The sequence below is a fragment of the Rhinatrema bivittatum genome, chromosome 7 (genome assembly GCF_901001135.1).
Source record: "Rhinatrema bivittatum chromosome 7, aRhiBiv1.1, whole genome shotgun sequence".
NCBI lineage: Eukaryota > Metazoa > Chordata > Amphibia > Gymnophiona > Rhinatrematidae > Rhinatrema > Rhinatrema bivittatum.
In genome coordinates, this window is record NC_042621.1 from 279,707,821 (window position 1) to 279,731,334 (window position 23,514).

The following is a 23,514-nucleotide window of genomic DNA, read 5'->3' on the forward strand; positions in this document are numbered from 1 at the left end:
TTGGTCTGCAGCTCAGCCAGAGGGGTGACTTCGCTAATAGCGGCCAGGTGTCAGTTATGGCTGAGAAATAGATCGGCTGATGCAACCTCCAAGGCTAACCTTATGAAGTTGCCCTTTGAAGGCTTGCTCTTTGTTTGGGAAGAGGTTGGAGGAAATGGCCAATAAGTGGGGTGAGTCACCAATTCCTTGCTTGCCGGAGGATAAGAATCAGACCCCTGTACTCCTTTAGCATGAGAGGTCATGCTAGGGGATCCAAATGTTTTTGATCCTACAGTCTTTGTGTCCCAAACAGCCCAGGCGGGGTGCAGGCTCAGGTAGTGGAACATCCGAGCCTCCCAATGAAGGTGTGCCAACCCACCCCAGGGAACAAGAGATAGGGGGATCGCCTCTCTCTGTTTTATCAAAGGTGAGTCGAAATCACGTCAGACCGGTGAGTCTTGGAGGTGATACAAGATGGATATGCGCTGGAATTTCGCAGTGTTCCTCAGCACGTGTGCATGATGTCTCCTTGCCACTCCCCGCAGAAGAGGCAGGTGGTAGAGTGTACATTGTCAAGGCTCCTCAGTCTGAGGGCTGTGGTTCCAGTGTCCATATCTCAAGAAAATATGGCCAATATTCCATTTATTTCATTGTGCCCAAGAAGGAGCACTCTTTTCATCCCATCCTAGATCTCAAAGGGGTCAACCATCATTTTCGGATGACTAATTTTCCCATGAAAACTTTGTGCTCAGTGATAATGGCTGTGCAGTCGGAGGAGTTTCTGACCTCCTTGGATCTGTCTGAGGCATTCCTGCATATTCCCATCTAGCTAGAGCACCAATGTTTTCTGTGATTCATAGTTTTGGGTTATCATTATCAGTTTCAAGCAGTACCTTTTGGTCTGGCAACCGTGCCCAGAACTTTTTCCAAGGTTATGGTAGTGGTGGCAGCAGAGTTGAGAAAGGATGGGATCCTGGTACACCTGTACTTGGATGACTGGCTGATTCGGGCCAAGTCTCTGGAAGAGAGCCACCTGGTGACCCAAAAGGTGATCTCTTTGTTGCATGAGCTCGGTTGGGTGGTGAATTTGACCAAGAGCAGTCTTCAGCCATTTCAGTCATTAGAGTATTATGGTGTTCATTTCGACATGAAGCAGAGTAGAGGTTTCCTGCCAGAGGGTTGTATTCAGAAGTTGTCAGCACAGGTGTGTCTGTTGATGAACACAATACGCCCAACAGTGTGGTCCTATCTACAGGTGCTCGGATTGATGGCAGCGACCCTGGAAGTGGTGCCATGGGCGAGGGTGCATATGTGTCCTCTTCAGCGCTCCCTGCTATCTCATTGGAGTCCTTAATCTCAGAACTTTTCAATTCAGCTCCATCTGCCAATGGAGGTCTGTTCTCAACATCCTCATCTAGATGTGGCCTGTTTTTTGAATGGAGTGAAACATCTTCATCATCCCTTGCAGTTAGCTGTACCCTTGTGGTGTCTTAATCTGGTTTTGGATTTCTTAGTGGGCCCTATGTTTCGATCGATGCCTAACATCTCCTTGCGGTTACTGACAATGAAAACGGTGTTTCTTGTGGCGATTTGGTCGCCGCATAGAATATCCGAGTTGCAGGCCTTATCTTGCTGGGAGCCGTTTCTCTGAGTGGCTCCAGGGGTGATTCAGCTGCATACTGTCCCTTTCTTTTTGCCAAAAGTGGTCTCAGATTTTCACTTGAATCAGTCTGTTTCCCTGCTGTCACTGGATAGGGAAAGAGATGTAAAGGAATATCACCTGTTGCGACCCTTGGATGTCAAGAGACATATTGTAAGGTAACTGGAGGTTTCTAAACCTTTCCGGAAGACGGAATACCTGTTTGCCCTCCACAGTGGAAGTAAACAGGGCGAGCTGGCTTCGCGGGCTACAATAGCTTGCTGGATTAAGGAGGTAGTCACGGCTGTGTTTGTGGATGCTGAAAAGCCATTACCTAATCAATTTAGGGCTCATTCCACTAGGGCTCAGGCAGTGGTCATGGACGGAGGTTAGATTGTTGTCTCCTGTTGACATTTGCTGAGCGGTGACGTGGTCCTCCTTACACACCTTTTGCTGGTATTATTGTCTGGATGTGCAGGCCCGGGAGGATGCAGCCTTTGCAAGGGCGGTTTTGACAGGACCATGGGTAGTCTCCTGCCCTACTCGGGAGTAGCTTGGGTACATCCCACTGGCTCTGAATTAATCTGTCTGGATGCTAAGAAATGAGAAAGTACTACTTACCTGATAATTTCCTTTTCTTTAGACCAGACAGATGAATTCAGTTTCCTGCCCTTGGCTGCCGAATGATTGTGCTATGGTCCTCCTGCGTGGCTATGTGTTCCAGGGGTTACTGGTAAGTATTAGTCGAGTCCCTAGACTAGTGTTGATACATTCTTTGTCTGAGCTCAGAGTTTCCTGTTGGCTGAGTACCGACATGGTTATCTGTTATTAATCAAGGTTTTCCTAGTCTGCCACACTTGGCTTTTGAAGAGAATACTGGCAGGCTGATGTCACTGCAGGTGTATATCTACTGTGATGTCAGTTTTGCTCCATCTCCATCTGCTGGTAGAGGTGCAGAATCCACTGATTCTGAATTCATCTGTCTGGTCTAAAGAAAAGGAAATTAACAGGTAAGTAGTAATTTCTCCCGTGCGCATGTACATGCATGCATGTTATGAAATAGTCTGGCCATGTGAATTTTAAGTGAGCACGTGCATGTATGAGCAAATCCCGTTTCTACCCTGTAAATCAGGGGATTTTAAAAGGGGCGTGTGCCGACGCTGTTCCCAGTTCGCCCACTTAAAAGAGAGGTCCTCTAGACCCGACTAGTTTAACAGCCTCCACTCCTCCCAGTTATCCACGATTCCTAAAACCCTGCTTAATTTGTTTATTTTTTAACTTACACATCTCATCTATAGCAGAAGTATAGTTATGCGCCAGGGGGCCTTGGCACGCGCTGGATTGGGTAAGTATTTACATGCACAGCTCAAGTTCACGTCCCAAAATTCCCATGCCCCGTCCAGACCACGCCCGCCTCCCGCCCCTTTTTGAAAACTTTTGAGATGTGCGCGCTGCGGCATTTACGCACGTTTCCGGGCAGCTTTTAAAATCTGCTCGACGCACGCGAGCCTGACTTATTCGCACATCCCCTGATTGATGCATACGCCGAGATTTTAAAATTCACCTTTAATTGTAATGTTTTTCACAACTATGTTTTGTAAGCACCTAGTTTAGCACTAAGGAGGTTTTTTGACTTGATTATATTGTGAACACCATATGTGTGATATGTCAAACTGTGTTCCTCCTTCAAACACCTCATGTTAGAATCTTGTTTTGAAATTTAACTTTATTTTCTTCTGGGAATTATTTCATTAGTTGAATTATTTCCTAAGTGGCAGTAAATGGTCTGGATACTGTACAGTTGTTCCAACAGAAAACATTGCTGAGGTATTTGTTCAACATGAATACTGAGGCATTTTGTACAGCTCTGTCTGGTAGCATCCATAATGCAAACTTAAAGCAATTAATCTGTGTTTCCTTGATCTCTCCCTCAGGGTCCCTTCTGTTTTCTTGTTGGAGTTTGAAGCTGCCCTGGGCAGATTAGAAAGGGTCCTGCTATTCCATAACATTTCCTCTAAATACCTATAATCTGCTGCTTGATCGTTACTATGTAGGCCACTCCTCATCTCCTCAGTTGTAGCTTTTAGGTGCCTCCTTTGCTGTCTCTGATGGTCACCATTAGGTGTGCACATGCCCCCCCAATCTGAGGGGGGCATGTGCACACTGTCCCTTCTGCATCTTTTATCTCCTGTATTTGCGTGGATTTTTTTTAGCGCTAACATAGCCCTGGTATTTAACAGGGGTTTAAGCACTGAAAAAGCACACAGTGAAACTGGAGTTAAAAATTCGTACTAGGATAAGGGTGTGTCCATGAAAATAGCAGGGTAATGAGCTTTTTAGCTATTTCCTCGCATTGCAGAGGGGCATGATAAAAGAGAGCGTTGCGCTGAGTGTTTTACCACAGGGAAATTTAACTCCTGGGTCAGAGCAGGAGGTTAACTTCCCATGATAGAGTGGGTTGAGTGGGCAAACTCACTCCCTCCCACCCATCTAAGTAAAAAAAATAAAATACAAAAAATAAAAGTAGTGGCTGAAGGCACAAACTTCCAACCCCTGCCCTAGCCCAGCTTAGACTTCCCATGATAGAATGAGCTGAGCAGACTGAGGGGCAAACCTCTTTCCTCCAACATAGGATGCCTAAATTCTCAACCCTTCCCTCCTTCAAATTCCCAACTCCAGCTGGAGGAGAAGATCTTTCCTCCTTCCGTAGGGCTACTGTCAATGCTGGTACAGCTGAGAGCTGTACCGGCATTTAATATTAATTTCCTTATCTTCCTGCTAGACCAGTCCAGACATGTGGGTTTATTCTGCCCTTCCTGCAGATGGAGACAGAAGACATAACCTTGTTGTGATATCATCACTGGACTTATAGTGGTGCAGCTAAGGCAATAGCCAGTTTTTTCTGTCTCCACAGAAAGTAGGATATACTGGACTGAAAAAGCAGGATCCCCAGCTTCCAGGGTTTTGATCTTCAGCCTTATCTGGTGGAGCGTCTTGGCAATTCAGCTTCTGGGATAGCTTTGTGTTGTCCTTTACGTACTAGGGCAGTTTTAAAAAAAAAGTCTTCTTGCCCCAGCCAAGTGAACTGTGGGCCAGGCTTCTGGCTCTCCCAGTTTAAGTGAACTCTTGTAGTCGGCTCCCAAGTTCCCTGTGGGGGCTCTTGGGGGTGAGAGTTTGTCTCTGCCTTCTCTCCTCCATACTCTTTCTCTGCTACCTGCTTTCTGCTATTAAAGCTAAAAAAAACCACAGGATTTGTTTCTTTCAGCCAGTGGCTATGGTGCTGAGACAGTTGAAGGGGTAAGGTATCTGAAGTCAGGGGGAAGGGTCTGGTAGGAGTCAGGCTCAAGGCCTGCTGTCATTCCGGTGTAGGTTTCCCAGTAAGGTAGTACTGTGGATGAGATAGACTGAGAGTTAGATTACTCACTAGATGGTTGCCAAGGGCAGATTCCCGATGATGGACCAGCCCGGGGATTCGTCGCCCCGGCCGGCCCCAGAGATACCACGTGGTCTGCCGAGCGCGGCTCTGTCACAGCGGCGCTCGGCAGACCACGTGACTAGAGCGACCGGTCCACCGGGGGATGCCCGATCCCCCGAAAGGCCAATCCGCCCCTGATGGTTGCTGTAGGTATGCGATTCCACCAGGTTGTAGAAGATGGTACAGACACTGAGGCAGGGAGAACAGGCCCTCGAGGAGTGAATACCTGATCCCTGTAAGGCACCTGAAATAAAGCAGAGGGCCCCCAAGGAGTGGGTATCCAGGTTAGCAATTGCTCCAAAGGGCAGAGAGAGAGCTTCCAGTGGCAGAGTAGCTTAGACCGGCCGAGACCAAGTCCTTGCTAATTCAACGAGCTAGCAATATAGTACAGGCTATATACCCGGATGGCATGATGTCAGTAGAGGGGAACATCCCCAAGGTTCATGCCATTGCTGGAATAAAGATGTGGGTGGCGTGCACGCGCACACCCTAGTAGGCCCTTGGGAGGAGCATTGCGGGAGGCAGCACCATAGCCGTTCTGGGGACGCTGGAGAGGTCGGCTTGTAGACGTGGCGGCAGCCATTTTCCCTAGGGATGCAGGAGGAGCCATGAGCAAAGTGAGGCAAATGGGGCGAAGCCGTCTAGCACCGACGGACTCAACAGTACCCCCCTTCAAAGGGCGTCCTCCGGACTTCCTACCTGGTCTTGGTTTCTGAGGATGCATCTTGTGGAAATCTTGTAGCATTTCTTTATCCAGTATATTAGCCAAAGGTGTCCAAGAATTATCTTCAGGTCCATAACCCTCCCATGACAGGAGGTATTCCCATACTCTGCCTCTTTTTCTTATGTCAAAGACAGTATCTACCTTGTACTCTGTCTTCTTCTACATCTATAGGTGTAGGTTCAGGTGTCTTGTTAGAGAACTCACTAAAGATCAATGGCTTCAATAGTGAGACCTGGAACCAGGGCTGGTGCAAGGGGATTGGGCGCCCTAGGCACCTTCAGCCTTGCACCGCCCCCAGCCGCACCCCCGACTCCTCCCCTCCCAAAAGAAAACTTACAAAATACCTGGTGGTCCAGGTGGGGGCCCGGGAGTGATCTGCTGCTCCCGGGGCCTCGGCTGCCACTAACCAAAATGGCCTTTAGCCCCTACCATGAGACAGGGGCTACTGGTGCCATTGGTTGGCCCCTTTCACATGGTAGGGGCTAAAGGCCACCAGCTCCATTTTGCTTAGTGAAAGCTGAGGCCCTGGGAGCGGCAGATCGCTCCCAGGCTCTCCACTGGACCACAAGGGGGGCGTCAGGAGGGTGGCACAGTAAGGCGGGGGCTGGCAGAATTATGAAAGGGCACTTTTTGCCCTTTTGAAATTTTGCCGCCTGCTATGGCACCCCCTAAATCACAGCGCCCTAGGCACAGGCCTAGCTCGCCTAGTGGTTCCTCCGGCCTTACGTGGAACGCATTATGAATCTTCAATGTAGGTGGTAGCTTCAGACTATAGGTGAGATTGCCTAATCGTCGGAGAATGGGAAATGGTCCAACGAAGTGTGGAGCGAAGCGAGCTGAAGGTATTTTAAGTCTTAAGTGCTTAGTGGATAGCCAGACTTTGTCACCAGGCTGGAAATCTGGAGCCTTGCAGTGATGAGCATCGTATCCTTTCTTAGCTCGAAGTCCTGCTTTGAGAAGCATCTCTTTGGTCTGAGTCCAGAGTTGTTGAACATCTTTGGCAGTTGATTGAGCTGCCGGGGGCGACACGGACAGTAGAAGTGGCAGTGGTGGCAATAGTAGTTGTCCATAAACCACTCGAATGGTGTTGATCCAGTGGATGCTGCTGGATGAGAGTTGATGGCGAATTCAGCCCAGGGCAACAGTTCTGCCCAATCATTCTGGCGAGTGTTCACATAGGCACGAATGAACTGCTTGAGTGTCCTGTTCATTTCTGTTTGTCTGTAAGATTGAGGATGGTATGCTGAGGTGAAGTCGAAAGAAATGTCAAACCTTTTGCACAATGCCTTCCAGAATTTAGCTGTGAATTGGATTCCGCGATTGGAGACTATGTGCTTAGGCATGCCGTGTAGGCAGAAGATGTGCGTGATGAAGAGTTGGGCAAGCTGCATATCTTTTTTTTTTGTTTGTTTTGGTTTTTGTAATTATATATTTATTGGTGAAACAAAATAACAGTTCAATATCAACAAACTGTGAGCAAACATCACCACATTTTGTTATAGGCCCCCCTGTAGCCCCCACCCCCCCCCCCCCCTCCCCGTCCAACTCAAGGTATCAATAGTAGATGAATCAGTCAATGGGAATAAGCCAAAGTACAACAGTCTCCACGGATCAACTCAATCTCCTCGGTTCGCCTCAGACGCCAATTGAGGTAAGAGTTCCATGTACGATAAAAGGCCTGAAAGTTGCGTTATTTAGCTGCTGTAAGTTTATTCATTGTACATACGGTATCCAGCCTCCGGAGAAAGTCCATGAAATTGGGTCCACGCGATGACCGCCAAGAACCAGCGATCTCCATGCGTATAGCAATGCATGCTTGCAGTCCAAAAAACTGGGGCTCCTGCAGAACTTTGTTCTCCGTATGGTGTAATAATGCAAAGTCCATAGAGAGTTCAATGTGCTCCCCAAGTACCATGTTAAGCCACTTTTGCAAGCGTTCCCATATGGGACGAATACATGCCCCAGCCCACCACATATGAATAAAAGTCTCAACCTCCTCACAACCTCTCCAACATTTATCAGATTTAAGAAGGGACATCTTACATAGTCTGGCCGGCGTATAGTACCACCGATACAACATCTTATAGCCATTCTCCACAATGGTAGAAGCTATCGAGGCTTTACTAAGTTGAATATAGATCCTAGACCATGCTTCGCCCTCCATTACATAGGATAGGTCAGCTTGCCATTGCGTGAGAAAATGAGCCTGGGTAGGAGGTGGGACATTAAGAATCTGGTAAATCTTTGATATTAATTTATATGTCGTGAAGGGTGCGGAACAAAATTCCTCAAATTGTGTTTTCCCTGCTCGTATCGTATCAGCTAGACCTAGGCCTTTATAGAAATGAATCACTTGCTGGTATGACAAGATATCTTTGGGAGTAAGGCCACAGTTGCTACAGATAGTTGAAAAGGGGATGAATGAGTCCCCACTCCAAATATGGTCTATATGAGTCAGCCTATTAGCTTTCCAGGCTGGGAAGGAACGTCTAGGTAAAGGCAAGCTGCATAGCTGTGGGTAAACCAGGGAGATTCACGAAGTGAGCCATCTTTGAGAACCGATCTACAATTACCCAAATCGTGTTGTTTCCTCCTGAGAGTGGTAAGTCCACCACAAAGTCTGTAGCGATGTGTGTCCATGGCTCATCTGGTACTGGTAAGGGTTGGTGTAGACCCCAAGGATGACTAGGTGGCGTCTTCTGTCTGGCACAATTTGCGCAGGAAGCAACGAAGGAGAATGTGTCTTCCTTCATGGTGGGCCACCAGTAAACCTTTGCAGTTTAGACAGAGTTCTGTGTTGACCAGGGTGTCCAGCCAGTTTGGAGTCGTGAGCCCATGCTAACAGCTTTTTCCTGAGGTTCTTGGGTACGATGGTTTTACCTGCAGGTACTGAGTGAGTAGCTGCCAAAATGACTCTTTTCGGGTTGATTATGTGTTGCGGTTCCTCTGGGATATCTTCAGAGAGGAATGAGTGAGATAAGGCATCTGCTGTGATGTTTTTATCTTCAGGGTGATATTTCAGCACAAAGTCGAATCTGTTGAAAAACAGAGACCATCTTGCTTGCCTATGGTTTAGGCGCTGTGGGTGGCGGAGGTACTCTAAATTCTTATGGTCTGTAAAGACTGTGACTTGATGTTGCGCTCCTTCGAGCCAAGGGTGCCTCTCCTCGAATGCCATCTTTATTGCCAGGAGCACTTTATCTCCTATTCCGTAATTTTTCTCTGCTGGAGAAAAGCGATGGGAGAAGAATGAGCATGGATGTAAGCCCTTGGAGTCACTGGCCTGGCTTAGTACGGCCCCTACGCCGACGTCTGAGGCATTGACCTCAACGATGAAGGGCTTAGTGGGGTCCGGGTGTTGGAGACATGGCTTGCTTGAGAAGGCGTCTTTTAGTTCTGGAATGCAGAAATTGCTTCTGTAGACCAATTAGCAACATTGGCACCTTTCTTCGTCATAGCTGTAACAGAACAATGAGTGAGGAGTAGTTCTTGATGAAAGTCCTGTAATAGTTGGTGAAACCTAAGAAACGTCTGAGAGCCTTCAGACCAGTGGGTTGAGCCCAATTCTTTATGCTCTCTAGCTTCTGTGGATCCATTTGGAAACCTTGGTTGGAAACAATGTAGCCCAAGAAAGGCACTGATTCCTTATGGAATTCACACTTAAACTTAGCGTATAGATGATTCTCACGGAGTCTTTGCAGCACTCTTTTGACATCCTCCAGATGAGTGGTCATGTCCTGTGAGAATATCAAGATGTCATCTAAGTAAATGATGACACATTTGTAGAGGAGATCCCTGAAGATGTCGTTCATTAAATTTTGAAAGACAGCTGGGGCATTGCACAGGCCAAAGGGCATTACTAAATATTCAAAGTGACTGTCCCGGGTGTTGAAGGCCGTCTTCCATTCATCGCCTGAGCGAATGCGAAGTAAGTTGTAGGCTCCTTTAAGATCAAGCTTGGAGAAGATCTTGGCTCCTTGTAGTCTGTCAAATAGCTCTGAGATGAGAGGTAGCGGATAACGATCTTTCACAGTTATCTCGTTGAGACCTCTGTAATCTATACACGGACATAAGAACATAAGAAATTGCCATACTGGGTCAGACCAAGGGTCCATCAAGCTCAGCATCCCGTTTCCAACAGAGGCCAAACCAGGCCACAAGAACCTGGACATAATGTTCCATCCTTCTTCCCCCCAAAGAAGAAGCCTGCGCCAGCAGGAGACTTGGAGGGTCTTATGAAGCCTTTTTGAAGGTTTTCCTGAATATATTCGGACATGGCTTTATTCTCTGTCATGGAGAGAGGGTATACCCGGCCCTTGGGTGGTTCAGTGTTCGGCTTCAGATTAATAGCGCAGACATAGGATCTGCAAGGTGGTATTACGTCTGCAGCTTCTTTAGAAAAACATCTTGGAACGATGCATATTGAGGTGGCAACCCCGGCATCACTGGGGTAGTTGGCGTGCAGGGTATAGGAGCGACCTCCATCAGGGATTTACCATGACAGTCTGGACCCCATCGTGAATGCTCCAGAGTAGCCCAATTGAACTGAGGCATATGCTGCTGCAGCCACGGTAACCCCAGTACTATAGGGTGCATGGCCTTCTCTAAAACAAAGAAGGAGATAGTTTCAGAATGGAGAGCACCAGTCCGCAGACATACTGGCTCGGTGAGCTGGGTTACTTCGCCCGGCAAGGGCTCTCCATGAATTGAAGATAGGAGTAGTGGAGACTTCATAATGGTAGTGGGAATCTGCAAGTGCTCCACTAATCGTTGAAGAATGAAATTACCTCCTGCCCCTGAGTCCACTAGGGCACGAGTCTGATACTCTAAGGGTCCGCAGATCAAGGATACAGGAAGAGAGAGCGGAGGAGAGGGGGCAGTAAGACCTAAGAAAAGTCCTCCCACAGGACTTAGGTTTGCCAGTTTCCCGGACATATAGGGCATGTCTGAACAGCATGGCCAGCTTGTCTACAGTACATACACAGCCCCAGTTTCTTCCGTGTTCTCTGTTTAGCTGTCAGAATGGCTGCAGCCTAATTGCATTGGTTCTTCTTCGCCAGCAACTGGAACCAAGGGAACAGGCCTGGGTGTGGACTTAACTCGAGTTTCACCCTGAAAGGGTCTTCTGGGAGTCTTGGTCTCTTGAACCTTGTCACGAAGCCAGCGATCAAATCTTGTTGCCAATTTCACTAGTTCAGCCAAGGTCTCAGGTATTTCACAAGCAGCGAGCTCGTCCTTCAAATGAGAGTTCAGTCCTACAAAGAAGAGGATCCTCAGGCATTTAGGGTCCCAGTGTAATTCAGACGCCAGTGTCTTGAATTCGATAGCGAAGTCATCTAAAGGTTTATTACCTTGCTTCAGGTGAACCAAAGAAGATCCTGCAGTGGTATACCGGGCAGGGTCATCGAAAACTGATTTGAACAGCTCGAGGAATCCTTCAATAACATGTAGAATAGGATCCTCGCGTTTCCACAGTGAAGAGGCCCAAGTCAACGCTCTTCCGTCCAGATAAGACAAGATATAGGTGGTCTTGGCATACGTTGTGGGGAAATGGCTAGGTTGCAGGGAAAAGTGCATGCAACACTGATTAATAAAATCTCTGCATCTCCAAACTTCCCCCGAGAAGCGTGTAGGAGCAGATAGAGGTACAATAGTCTTGACCGTCACTTCTGGCGGTGTAGCTTCTTTACCTGTGGTGGTGGGTAAATTCATCTGTGTGTGCAGTAAGTTGAATGCAGTAAACTCTCCAGCGCACTCTGCTGTTCGGAGATTCGCTAGGCCAGGCCTGGAATGGCCTGCAATGCGGTGAGCTGAGCCGTATCTATGGAGTTAGCAATCTGTTATGGTTAAGCGGTGTTTGGGTGGATTCTCGGGTACTATGACAGATGACCACGCCCACAGGGAGGAGCCCCGTGAGGCGCCATAGTACTGGGCTATACGCAGGACTCACAAACACAGAGTTAGTTCTTTATTATACAACTTGAAGTGTACCACCAGAGGTGGCAGTAGTGAGGTAGTCTGGATGTAGCAGTCTCAGGACCCTCGGCAGAGGGGACCCTTCTCACCCCATTGGTATAGGGGAATTCCGGTGTAGGTTTCCCAGTAAGTCTGAGATAGACTGAGAGTTAGATTACTCACTAGATGGTTGCTGTAGGTATGCGATTCCACCAGGTCTGTTGTAGAAGGTACAGGCACCGAGGCAGGGAGAGCAGGCCCTCGAGGAGCAAGTACCTGATCCCTGTAAGGCACCTGAAATAAAGCAGAGGGCCTCCGAGGAGCAGGTACCCAGGTTAGCAATTGCCCCGAAGGGCAGAGAGAGCTTCCAGCGGCAGCACGGAAGCAGCAGAGTAGCTTAGACCGGCTGAAACCAATCCTGATCCAGTCTTTGCTAACTCAACGAGCTAGCAACATAGTACAGGCTAGATACATGGATGGCATGACGTCAGTAGAGGGGAACGCCCCCAAGGTTCGCGCCATTGCTGGAATAAAGACGTGGGTGGTATGCGCGCGTGCACTCTAGTAGGCCCTTGGGAGGAGCATGGCGGGAGGCAGCACCATAGCCGTTCTGGGGACGCCGGAGAGGTTGGCTTGTAGACGCGGCGGCAGCCATTTTCCCTAGGGATGCGGGAGGAGCCATGAACAAGGTGAGGCAAACTGGGCGAAGCCGTCTATCACCGACGGACGCAACAGGGGGAAGCTGCCAGAGTGGGCTGTGAGTATGGTGAATGGAAGCCGGATGGGGCCCTCTTCCGGCAAGAAAGCCACTCTGCAGGGAATGTGGGCAGCCCTGGAATGCAGCAGTCTGAGATCATGACTGAAGAAGGTTAGCAAGCGTTGTTGTAGAGAGTCCTGGAACAGCAGAGGATGCTACAGGAGAGCCTCATAAAGCACTAGCTTGTCTTAGTTCAGGGGAAAAAGAACCTGGAGCAAGCCAGGTTCTTGTTGATTCCTGTTTAGAGAGGAATGTACATGGCACTACAGGTGGTCTTGGTGAATACCCTGTAGGGTGCCCAAACACTACTAAGAGTCCAGAAATAGCTCCTGTGAGAAGTGCAGAGAAGGGGGCTTTGAAGAACCTGAGAGAGGGGTCAGAGAGAGTCCTAGCAAGAGCGACACAGATTGCCCAGGAGGAGGCAGTGGCAAGAAGTTGGAAGTTGGCACTACAGGCGGCCCAAAGGAGAAGCCCAGAGAGAGTGGGTATGGAAAGGCAAGCGAGAAATGCCATGGAGAGCCCAGAGGGTGGTGCTGCAGAGACCTCAGCGAGTGAGGCTGTGGTGGAGCCAGCGACCGGCATGGGCAAGTGGCCAGAGTGTACAGAGGTGAAAACTGTGGAGAGTCCAGAGAGAGGCACTGTGGAGACTCCAGCAACGGAGGATACAGAGGAGCCAGAACTGTTGGTACCCCAGTCGTTCCATATAGCTTCATTGGGGTGGAATTTGAACCCGGAGCCAGCAAAGGACTTAATTAAAGGACTGGGGATATGCATGGCACAAACAGCACACAGGATGATGGTCATTATATGGTCAAGGATTACCCTAAGAGAAGGGGTCTGGGAGGTCTTGGACTCTCCTGGATGGGAGCCAGGAGTGAATAGGGATGCTTAGACCAACAGGTCCAAGCTGAGAGGAGGGGCATGTGAGGCAGTGCCCCTGGTATTCCTCTGTTTACCTGAGCAGGACTAGGCTAGACGCCTAGTCCACTTTAAGTGCCTTAAGAAAAGTATGCTCTATGGGCAGGATACTGCGGGGCAGGTGGAGCTCAGAGGGTGTAACCAGAGACTGGGGCATAAGAGCTGGGATCCAGGTGGGAATAACCAGATCAGGCCAGGTCTCTGAGAAGAAGGCAGCTCCTGTATGCAATACTGTCCAAACACTGAGCTGAGCCGAAGCAACACACTGTAAGTAAAGAGAATACACTGTCTGAGGAGAAGACACTTTATTGTTATGCATGTGTGAAGTTATAATAAAGAGATACTGTTTTAAGAAGGCTGGAATCTGACTAGTATGTCTCCAGGTCTGTGGGAATTACAACTTGTTCCTACAGGTTCCTTTATAGTGTCCCCAAGCATTTTCTTTCAACAAGAGGTTGATGGCAGACTATGGTACTTATTATTCTTGAAGCTCAAAGTCATAGTTCATATTCCTTTTATTTTGTGATTCTTTTCAACCCATTTTCATTCTGAAAGGGACCATAGGAGATTTTTATATTTCCAATGCCTGTATGGAATTTCCAGTGAATAATTGTAGCTGTAAGGCAGGGCGAGTATCTTCTTCTCTGGATCTTTCAGAGGTTTATGTTTATATTTTATTCAGAGAAGAGCTTCAGTTCCTTTGCTTCTCCTATACAAGCTTTTTCAGTTCAGAGCGCTTACCTTATATTAATCACTGCATCTAAGATCTTTTCCTATGTGATGATACTATTTAGGGCTAGCTTCAGGAAAGAAAGTATTATGGTCCATCCATATCTCAATGATTGATTGATAAAGGCCAAATCTTACAGGAATGCTAGATAGTGTCCACTAGGGTGGTTCATATCTTAGAAGTTTGGGCTGGGTGGTGAAGGTGCAGAAAACAGTCTGGTTCTTTCTCATTCCTTGGAGTACTTTCTTGATACCAAAACTATCTTAGTTCATTTGGCACAGGGAAGAAGAGCCACTATGGTGATGCAGGTGCAGTCTCTTCTTTTTCAGGGAGCCCCTAGAGTGTGGGATTGCCTTCAGTTACTGGGGTCCAAGACAGCCACCTTTGATGTGGATCCATGGGCCGGAAACAACTTGTGATCTCTTCAGGTCTCTCTCCTGTCTCACTGGTCTCTGCAGTCCCGAAACTGCGAAGTTTGTCTTCCCCTCCTGGTGTCGACGACAGGAAGCTGATATTGGTGGACTTCTGCTCTGAGCCTGTCAAAGGGAATGAGACTGTATCCACTCCTGTGGATAATGGTTACATTGGATGCAAACCTGATGAGTTTCAAGATCAGTTTGTTTAAGGTCTTTGGTCAAAGGAGGAAGCCTTTTTGACCATTGACAGGTTGAAAACCTGGGCAATCAGGATGGCCTGATTGCACTTCTTGTCCCTATTAAAGGGTTTGATGGCTGGGGTACCTTTCAACAACATTAAAGTGGTGGCTTTCATAGACAGGCAAGACTACACCATAGTGGTGGCTTATGCGAACAAGCAAAGTCCACTGGTGGCCAAGGAGATGATTATACTGTTCAGATGGATGGAACAGAATCTCCTGCAAATTTCAGCAACTCATTTTTAGAAGATATTGGCTTGATGAAGACTCCCTTGCATGGATTAAATGGCATCTCTCAAGAATTCCAAGGCTGTCAGGTTTTTCAATCATTGGATGAATATGGTTCCAGAGGAATCAATGAGCTGATTCAGCCATGGCTGAAGAAAGAACTGCTGTATGTGTTTCCTCCCTAGCTTCTGATAAGAAAGGTCTTGAGAACAATAGAGGTTGAGCGCACACAAATCATTCTTGTGGTTCCAGATTGACCAAGAAAGCTTTGGTATGTGATTCTAGAAAGATTACAGGTTGTTTCTATTCTTCAGTTCTGGAGGGTCCGAGGCCAGTTATTTCAAGGGTCGATCCTCATGGAGGATCAGGCTTCATCTTGTATGACTGCCTAGCTCTTGAGTGGTCATAATTGTGCAGAAAAGGATATTGCTCAGCAGTGATATCTATTCTTTTGAAAGTCCATAAGAATTCTATTTTGATAGCTTATGTTTGGGTCTGGCGAATTTTCAAGGCTTACTGCAGTGGGATCACTCCTTGCCCAGACAATCCTTCTTCAAGAATGTTGACAGAGTAATCGACTGGTCAAAGAGAAAACTGAACCCAAGGAGAAAATAGATAAGGGTCTCTTCAAGATAAAGTCTGCAATTCTGAAACTCATCCAGCAGAGCCAACAGCCACCAGAAAAATCATCTTTAACAATAAAGCCTTCAAGGAGGCATGCCTAGGAGTGAAGCCACCAGAGCTCTGAGAACAAGCTTAAAATCCCATTGTGGGACCAATGTACTGAAAGGTTGGGGTGGGGGGGGGGGGGGGCAGGAGAGGGGGGGGGAAATCAAACACACTTCAACATCAGAAGAAATTGAGCAACATCAAATTGGGCTAATACAGATACCTTGGACTCAACCTCTATTACATCAAATGGCAGCAACCTGAACCTTTAAGGAATTTAGGGTTAGGCCTTTATTCATCCCCTCTGCAGAAAGGAGAGGATGGAGGAAAGGTTTCTAGAACTTTGACTAGGCACACTGAGCATGCCCAGCATGCCACTATCCACACGTCCACACGGAGTTCCTCTTTAGTCTCTTCTTTTCCGCGGAGCTATCGTGTTGCGGATGTGGAGCTCATTCTTTTTTCTTTCGGAAAACTGTATTTTTGAGTTTATCTCTCGTTCTTTTCCCACGTCGGGTCCCTCGATCCTTTCCTGGCCCTAGTTAGAGGCATCGCGGTAAGTACCCCATTCTTTGCAGTTGATTACCGTTGGTGCTGTCTCCCGGTGGCCACCGACTATCGACCGCTCGGTGGTTGCTTTTTTCCATGGCATCCTCTGGTTTCTGCCGCTGCCCCCAGTGCCCCTGGACCATGTACATCACAGACCTCCACATTCTGTGCGTAGATGCAATGCATGATGTACGCGGCTGTTCTTTTTGTGCTCAGATGATCCCCAAGTGTTGCCGAGCATGCCTGGACAAGATAGACAAGTTGTTTGGGGCCAGGAAGTCCAAACCCTTGACGTCTGTGTTGGGGGCATCAACACCTCGTGGTAAATAGGACCCTGGAGGTGCTGGCCCTGTCTTGTTCTCTCCCTTGCCGATTTCCCGGCTGGGAGTAGGTGCTGGGGATCAGCCTGTGTCTGTCTCTTCCCTCTCTAGGTATGGATCATTGCCATCAACCTCGGCACCGGGGAAAGACCAGGCCGAGCATTGGGAGAAATCGAGGAAGCACCGTCATCACCTTCCTCCCATGGCTCCAAGCTCGGAAAGGCACTGGCATCGTTTGCTATGCCACAGAAGTATCCCCATGCCAACCTCCAGGCCTTGTCCCTCATGGCTTGGATGTTGAAAGGGTGTTCTTGCAGCCCCTGAATCTCTCGGAGGGAGTGTCTCGGGTCCTACTGGAGTCCAGGAAGCCTTCTACTAGGAAGTCTCACAGCCTGAAGTGGAGGAGATTTTCGGTGTGGTGTGACAGCCAGGGGTTGAACTGTTCTCTTGTTCCACCTCCAAGATTGTTAGATTACCTGCTGCACCTCTTGGACGCTGGCTTGAGAGTGTATCTCAGTGAGCGTGCATCTCAGTGCGATTGGAGCCTACCACCAAGGGATGGATGGGTTGCCTATCTCGGTACAGTCTGTTGTGGGTCATTTCATGAGGGGTCTACTCCAGCTGAAACCTCCCCTCAAGCCCCCTGCGCTTTCCTGGGACCTTAATGTGGTCTTGGCCACCTGATGAAGGCTCCCTTTGAGTCTTTGCGCTCTTGTACCTGAAGTACCTGACTTAAAAAGTCATTTTCTTGGTAGCGGTCACCTCGGCGGTCACCTTGATGGTCACCAGTGAACTTCAGGTGCTGGTGTTATACCCACCCTACACAAAGTTCTTCCAATATCGGGTGGTTCTTCGCACACACCCTAAGTTCCTACTGAAGGTGGTGACTGAATTCCAACTTAATCAGTCCATCGTCTTACCAATCTTTCCTAAGCCTCATTTGCACTGGGATGCGCGAACTCTGCATGGCCTAGATTGCAAAAGGGCCTTAGCTTTTTACCTGGAACAAACAGCAGGCCACAGCAATCTACACAACTTTTCATTTCTTTCGATAAAAATGGATTGGGAGTTGCTGTTTCCAAGCAGACCTTGTCTAACTGGCTTGCAGACTGCATCTCTTTCTGCTATGCGCAGGCAGGTCTACAACTGGGAGGCCATGTCAGGGCTCATTCCATTCGGGCGAAGGCAGCTTCAGTGGCCCACTTGCGTGCAGTCCCCATGGACGAAATTTGCAGAGTTGCGACATGGAATTCCCTCCACACCTTTGTTTCACACTACTGCTTGGACAGAGAAGGTTGATGTGACAGCCATTTCGGTCAGTCGGTCCTGCAGAACCTTTTCAGTAATTAAACCCAACTCTTCTGATCTGATGCCCCTTGTTCGGCTTTCAGGCTGACTCCCTGTTTTGTCAACAGCGCTAGTTTGTTGTGCCCATTGGCACCTAGTTAAGTGCTGTGTGTCCCTTGTGCATATGGGAGCAGCTTGTAGCTAGGTATTCACCCACATGTGAGGACTACCATTCTGCGTGTCCTAGAAGAAAGCAGAGTTGCTTACCTGTAACAGGTGTTCTCCTAGGTCAGCAGGATGTTAGTCCTCAGGAAACCCGCTCACCACCCCGTGGACTTGGGTTTCTAATGGTTTGTTATTTTATTTTTTTCATAAATTCTGTTACGAGACTGAAGAGGGACCCCACGTGGACGCATGGATAGTGGCATGCTGGGCATGCTCAGCGTGCCTAGTCAGAGTTCTAGAAACTTTGACAGAAGTTTTCCGTGCTGGACTCCATCTGATGATGTCACCCACATATGAGGACTAACATCCTCCTGTCCTAGGAGTACACCTGTTACAGGTAAGCAACTCTGCTTACTGGCTATTGCCTGGGCTGCACCAGTGTAAGTATCAATGATGATGACACAAAACAGGTAGTGTCCTGTGTCTCCATCTGCTGGTAGGGTGTAATAAACCCACTCGTCTGGACTGGTCTAGCAGGATTCAAGGAAAGGAAATGAACAGGTAATTCTATATTTCTCCCTATTCACATCACTGGCTGGCCAGTGATTGGTTCTTCATTAACAACGGTCAATAAAGGGATCAATCGGTGACCAGCCAACAAAGTGAATAAATGAACATTAAATATTGGTACAGTTGGGAGCTATATCAGTATTGACCTTAGTCCAGCAGAGGAAGTAGAATCTTCTCTTCTGATAAGATGCTGCTGATGGCCATTCAGGTTGATGGGCTTCTGCTCGCCCTTCTGGGCAGAGGTTGGATCTTCTGTACTTCTTCAGCCAGCTCAGTTTTGCCTTGGCACAGGGCTGCCTACTGGGCTCTCCTTTTACGAGTCATTCAGTAGAGAGCGGCCTTTCCAGGGACATGGCTCAAAAGAACTGGTCCAGGCTGTTGGCAAGACTATCATTCACTGGCGCCGGTTTCCCTTCCAGACCGAGGCAGGAGGAGGAAGAAGGGGCTCAGCGTTTCTGCTCCGCCATAATGTGTAGTGGGTTTAGGCACCAATGTGTATGGGGAGTCGATATCATAGACCAGGACCCTGCTGGGCTCCGCGCATCCCCCTCTACTCCCACGATTCACTTGCTGCTGCTGTCCCCAGGGAGTTGCTTCTTCCCAGCCTGCCAGAGAGTCAGAAAGCAGCGGGGAAACCACTTTTCTCTGTGAGTACAAGAGCTAGCCGAAGTCAGGACTCTGCCTGCTCCTCCACGGTTTTGCAGGTGAGACGAGAAAGCAAAGATCTTGCTAAGCTGGGGCTGAAACTGGACTTCTCTCCCCACAGGCAGGGGGTGTCTCAGGGTTTGTTGTTTCATTATGGGGATTTATGGGGAGGCTGGAGATGCCAACACGAGCTGCACTCCATTTTTTTTTTTTTTTAAATGTGGATTTGCTGTAATGGGATGTAAATGGCCCATGACTGTAAAAAGCACACTGTTTCTGTTTACATGGTTATTGTATTACCGGTCTGTTTTCAACTCATTAGCTTCCTGCATCCCGCAGCACCGTGGGTTTATATCCTGTGAGTAAAGAAAAAACAATGTAACTCCAGTTTTAACTTGAGTTTTATTACATTTGCCTCTGAGTACAGCTGTCTGAATATGAGCTGAATATCCATGTACAAAGTGCTACTTAGCCAGATAAGTGTTATCTGATTAAGTCTAGACCTGCTACTGAGCACATCTAGCTTAGATGGTTATCTTATCCAGCTAAGTTTCAATGAGCCCAAAATTAAAAGGTGGCCATTTAAGTAATTTAGCCGGATATGACTTATCCGGCTAAGTTACAAGGGATATTTAGTGGCATGACTGTGTCTATGAATATCCCCGTACAAGCCGCTACTTAGCCAGATAAGTTATATCGGGCTAAGTTAAACCTGCCCATTGCCAGGTATAACTTACCCGCTAAGACTAAATATTGCTACTTAGCCAGATAAGTTATCCGTCCACTGCCTGTCCACTTTCAAGTTGGCTAAGCGATAGCCGAATAAGTGATTTATCTGGTTATCTAGCAGCTGCAGATATTGAGCGGCCCATTAGATAGCCGGATAAGTCCCATTTATCCGGCTATCGAGCACTGAATGCACTTTCAATATCGGGCCCAATATCGCTACTTTAACCAAATAAATTATCTGCCAGTGCCCACCCAAACGTTAGCTGGATAAGCTAGCTGGCATTTGAATATCAGGCTCCTAATGCACAGCATGTGCAGAAAAGTGCTCATTTTTGGATCTGAGCTAAACTGCTAGCAAATTGTACTGAATCAGCCTGTACATAAATTGACCGAAGAATCAGCATGTCACAAGGTTTTCCTGTTTTTTTGGTTATTTAGATTATCTTGAGCTATTTGCTTGGATGTTTTACTGCACTCACATGATTTCTCGCCAGGAAATTGAAAAGGCCTGGAAAATGGTGGATGGAGCTTATGAAAAGGAACAGAAAGCAAAGGAAACGATACAGACGCTGAAAGAGGAAATATATAACCTGACTAAACTGGTAGAACAAGGATCTGGATTGTCAATGGACCAAGAGTTTAGGTGGGTTCTCTTTATTTTCCCCCTCAAAATCTATGTAAGTGCTTTGCGCCACTGTCAGTGCAGCGTGTGCAGCTGACGGCTGAATGGAGCGCCTTCCAGAAAAGGAAGACAGTTCGTGCCAAAAGCAGTTAGCAACACGATAGTGTCATCGATTGTGTTTAAATGTTTCAACGCGATCATTTTAGTCAGTCCTTAGAGAGGGCAAGTCTGCAAGCCAGTTCTCACAGGTAAAACGGTGTTTTACTCACGGAAATGGGGTTTTTGAAGATTGCTCCCCACCCCCTTCATCACCGGTAACAGCACGGGTACTTTTCCCTGCAATAAACAAGGGGCCGGCGCAAGGCGGGGGAGGGATAGTACATGCGGGGCTTTCATTTTGAAAGCCTCCTGTGTACTTTGCGTAGGTGCACTGGCACTGCTCTAAATTTTCAAAGGGAAACCCGCTGGGTTTCCCTTTGAAAATTAACTTTCAGGCCTGTGGGCCTTTCTGAAAATTGCCGCCTATGCCATTATGGATTTTTTTTCTTTTTTGTGACCCATTTTGTATTGGTGGTTTTTCAGATTCATATGAGGGCAACTTTCAAACTCTCTGCACCGGGACAGGACTTTGCAACCAGTTTCAAAGAGAAAATTCGTGCGTCCTTTCACTGTGAAGTGTGCCCTGCGTACAAAGTATCTGTGGACATGTGCACCTGTGTTTTTCTGTGGGTACGTTTTCTGCAGAAAATATCGCGTATAGATTTGAGAACCAAATTGACACGCCTTGGTTTTCTACCCCGCCCGAGGCAGGACCCCGGGAGCACCTCCTACCAACGCGGCTTGGAGTAATGCGTGCTTTTCGCTGTATTGAAGAACGGCAGGGTTCAGACAGCCAATTAACATTGCTCTTTACCTGCGGAAGTGGCTCAGAAAATTGCCCTCTCTGATCACATTTGTAGGCCATCTTACATTGAGATGTTCACAGACAAGTGTATGGTGCATTGGTTATTTAACATCTTCATACAATTTGGTCCATATTCAGGAGGTCCATATTCAGAAACATTTAGCCGGCTAACTCATCTGGCACTTACCTAGCAACTTTGTTATCCGGACCATGTCTGAATATGGACCTCCCGACTTCTCCTTTTACTGCTCCTTAACGTATGGGGAGGGGAAATGTTCAAAGCTGTTTACCCACGTAAAGTAGCTCGACTGAAAATTGCACTCTTTCACCGAGCAAATAGCTTGCCTGGACTTCCAGGGCACATGATCTCTTAGCTAGGTTAAAAGGCAGCAGACTTAGGGGCATGTTTAGGTCCGCCTGAGGATAGCAGTGTGCGTGCATCTGATTTTCAAATGCATGCCTGCTATTTTACCTCTGCTCGGCCTCATGCACAAAGAACAGGTGCAAAGGATGCATCTCTTTTGTACGTGGGTACTTTAACCTAGCTAATGCTTGAAATTAGCTACAAAGTATGCCTGTTAAATGCGCTTTTATAACTTTGCATCTAGAAGGCCAACTGCCCCCAAAAGTATCTTACCACATAGCCCCCTTTTTATGGAAATAAGTAAAACCACTGTATTCAAATGAACTTCAACAGCATTAATTAAGGGTCAGAGGTACGCCAGAGGGTTTTCCCCATTTGGTGTCTAAGGGGTGAATTTTCAAAGGAGTTGAGCATGTAAAGGTAGCATATATCGTAGCAATTTTCAAAAGCACATTTACATGCGCCTAGACTATTTACGGACATCAAACCTTTTGAATATTCAGCCCTATGGAGTGAATTTTCAAAGGAATTAAGCACGTAAAAATAGCAATTTTCAAAAGTCAATTTTTGCGTGTAAAACCCCCTTTTACACGTACATATCCTTTTGAAAATGACCCCCTGCGTATCTAAGCCCCTAAGTTAAATGCACAGATACACATTATACAAGTGGAAAACAGAGGCAGAAGAAATGGGTGCATGCCATGCAGGAAAGCGTTTTATGCGGTTCAACACATTTACCCATATAGAATAGGCTTTTGAAAATTACCCAGCCTGGCTGGGGGAGGTTACTGAATAAAAGTACATTTGGGGATTTGATTTTCAACCTCCCATGAGCACTTTTCCTTGTAGAGCTGAGCCACACAAATAGCGGGCGCAGAGTCCCAGGGAAACTGCGGGGGGGAGAATTCCCTTTGAAAATGAGCTTGCAAGCCCAGAGCTCTGCAACCTTCAAGGGGAAACTGAAAATTATCCCTGCTAAAAGTAGGTCTCCTAACATTAAATACTGTATTTCCATAAGGATACTTTATTTTTCTTTGGAACAAAGGCATTTCAGAAGGAAATGAGTAACTTCAGATACAATATTGTTCTCAAATTTAGCAGATAAGGAAGAGAATCCTTTTTCATGCACTACTCCCTCTAGCAATTTGTATTTCTCATTATAAAATTCATTGACTGTTTTTACTCTCCGTTAATTTTATCCCTCTATTTAGCCCTCCCTCATTGACTCTTGCTGTCTTCTAGAGGACATGGCTGGACGGCTCTGAGAATCCTCAGCCCTGTGTGATGACTGGTGGGGTCCACCACGCTAGCAATAGTTATAGAAACATGGTAATATAGTAAATGTCGGCAGAAAAAGGTCCAACATGGTCCATCCAAGAGGCCCAGCAAGTTTTTTTAAAGAATAACTGCTGCTCTGTGCAGGTTACCCCCATGCTTTTTGTTACGGATAGTAACCTCCACTCCAGGCAGGTTACCCCAGTTAACATAGGTTCCCTGTACGTACCCAGATCAGTCCAGACTCCTGGGTTTTTCCTCCCTGCCAGCAGATAGAGAAAAGAGAAAGTTTCACTGACAATGTACATAACCCAGTGTGCCACCTGCAGTCCCGCAGTATTTCTCTGTCTCCAGC

At 47.4% G+C, this 23,514-nt stretch overlaps 1 protein-coding gene across 1 annotated transcript in view; it reads left to right on the forward strand.

Annotated features, from left to right (window-relative positions):
- The first annotated feature begins 20,438 nt into the window (after positions 1-20,438).
- Positions 20,439-23,514, forward strand: part of CFAP58 (cilia and flagella associated protein 58) — a 295,728-nt gene continuing 292,652 nt past the window's right edge. The window contains exon 1 of the mRNA XM_029610343.1: positions 20,439-20,637. Coding sequence (XP_029466203.1) covers positions 20,456-20,637 — 182 coding nt within the window. The 5' untranslated portion in view covers positions 20,439-20,455. The remainder of the gene's footprint in view (positions 20,638-23,514) is intronic.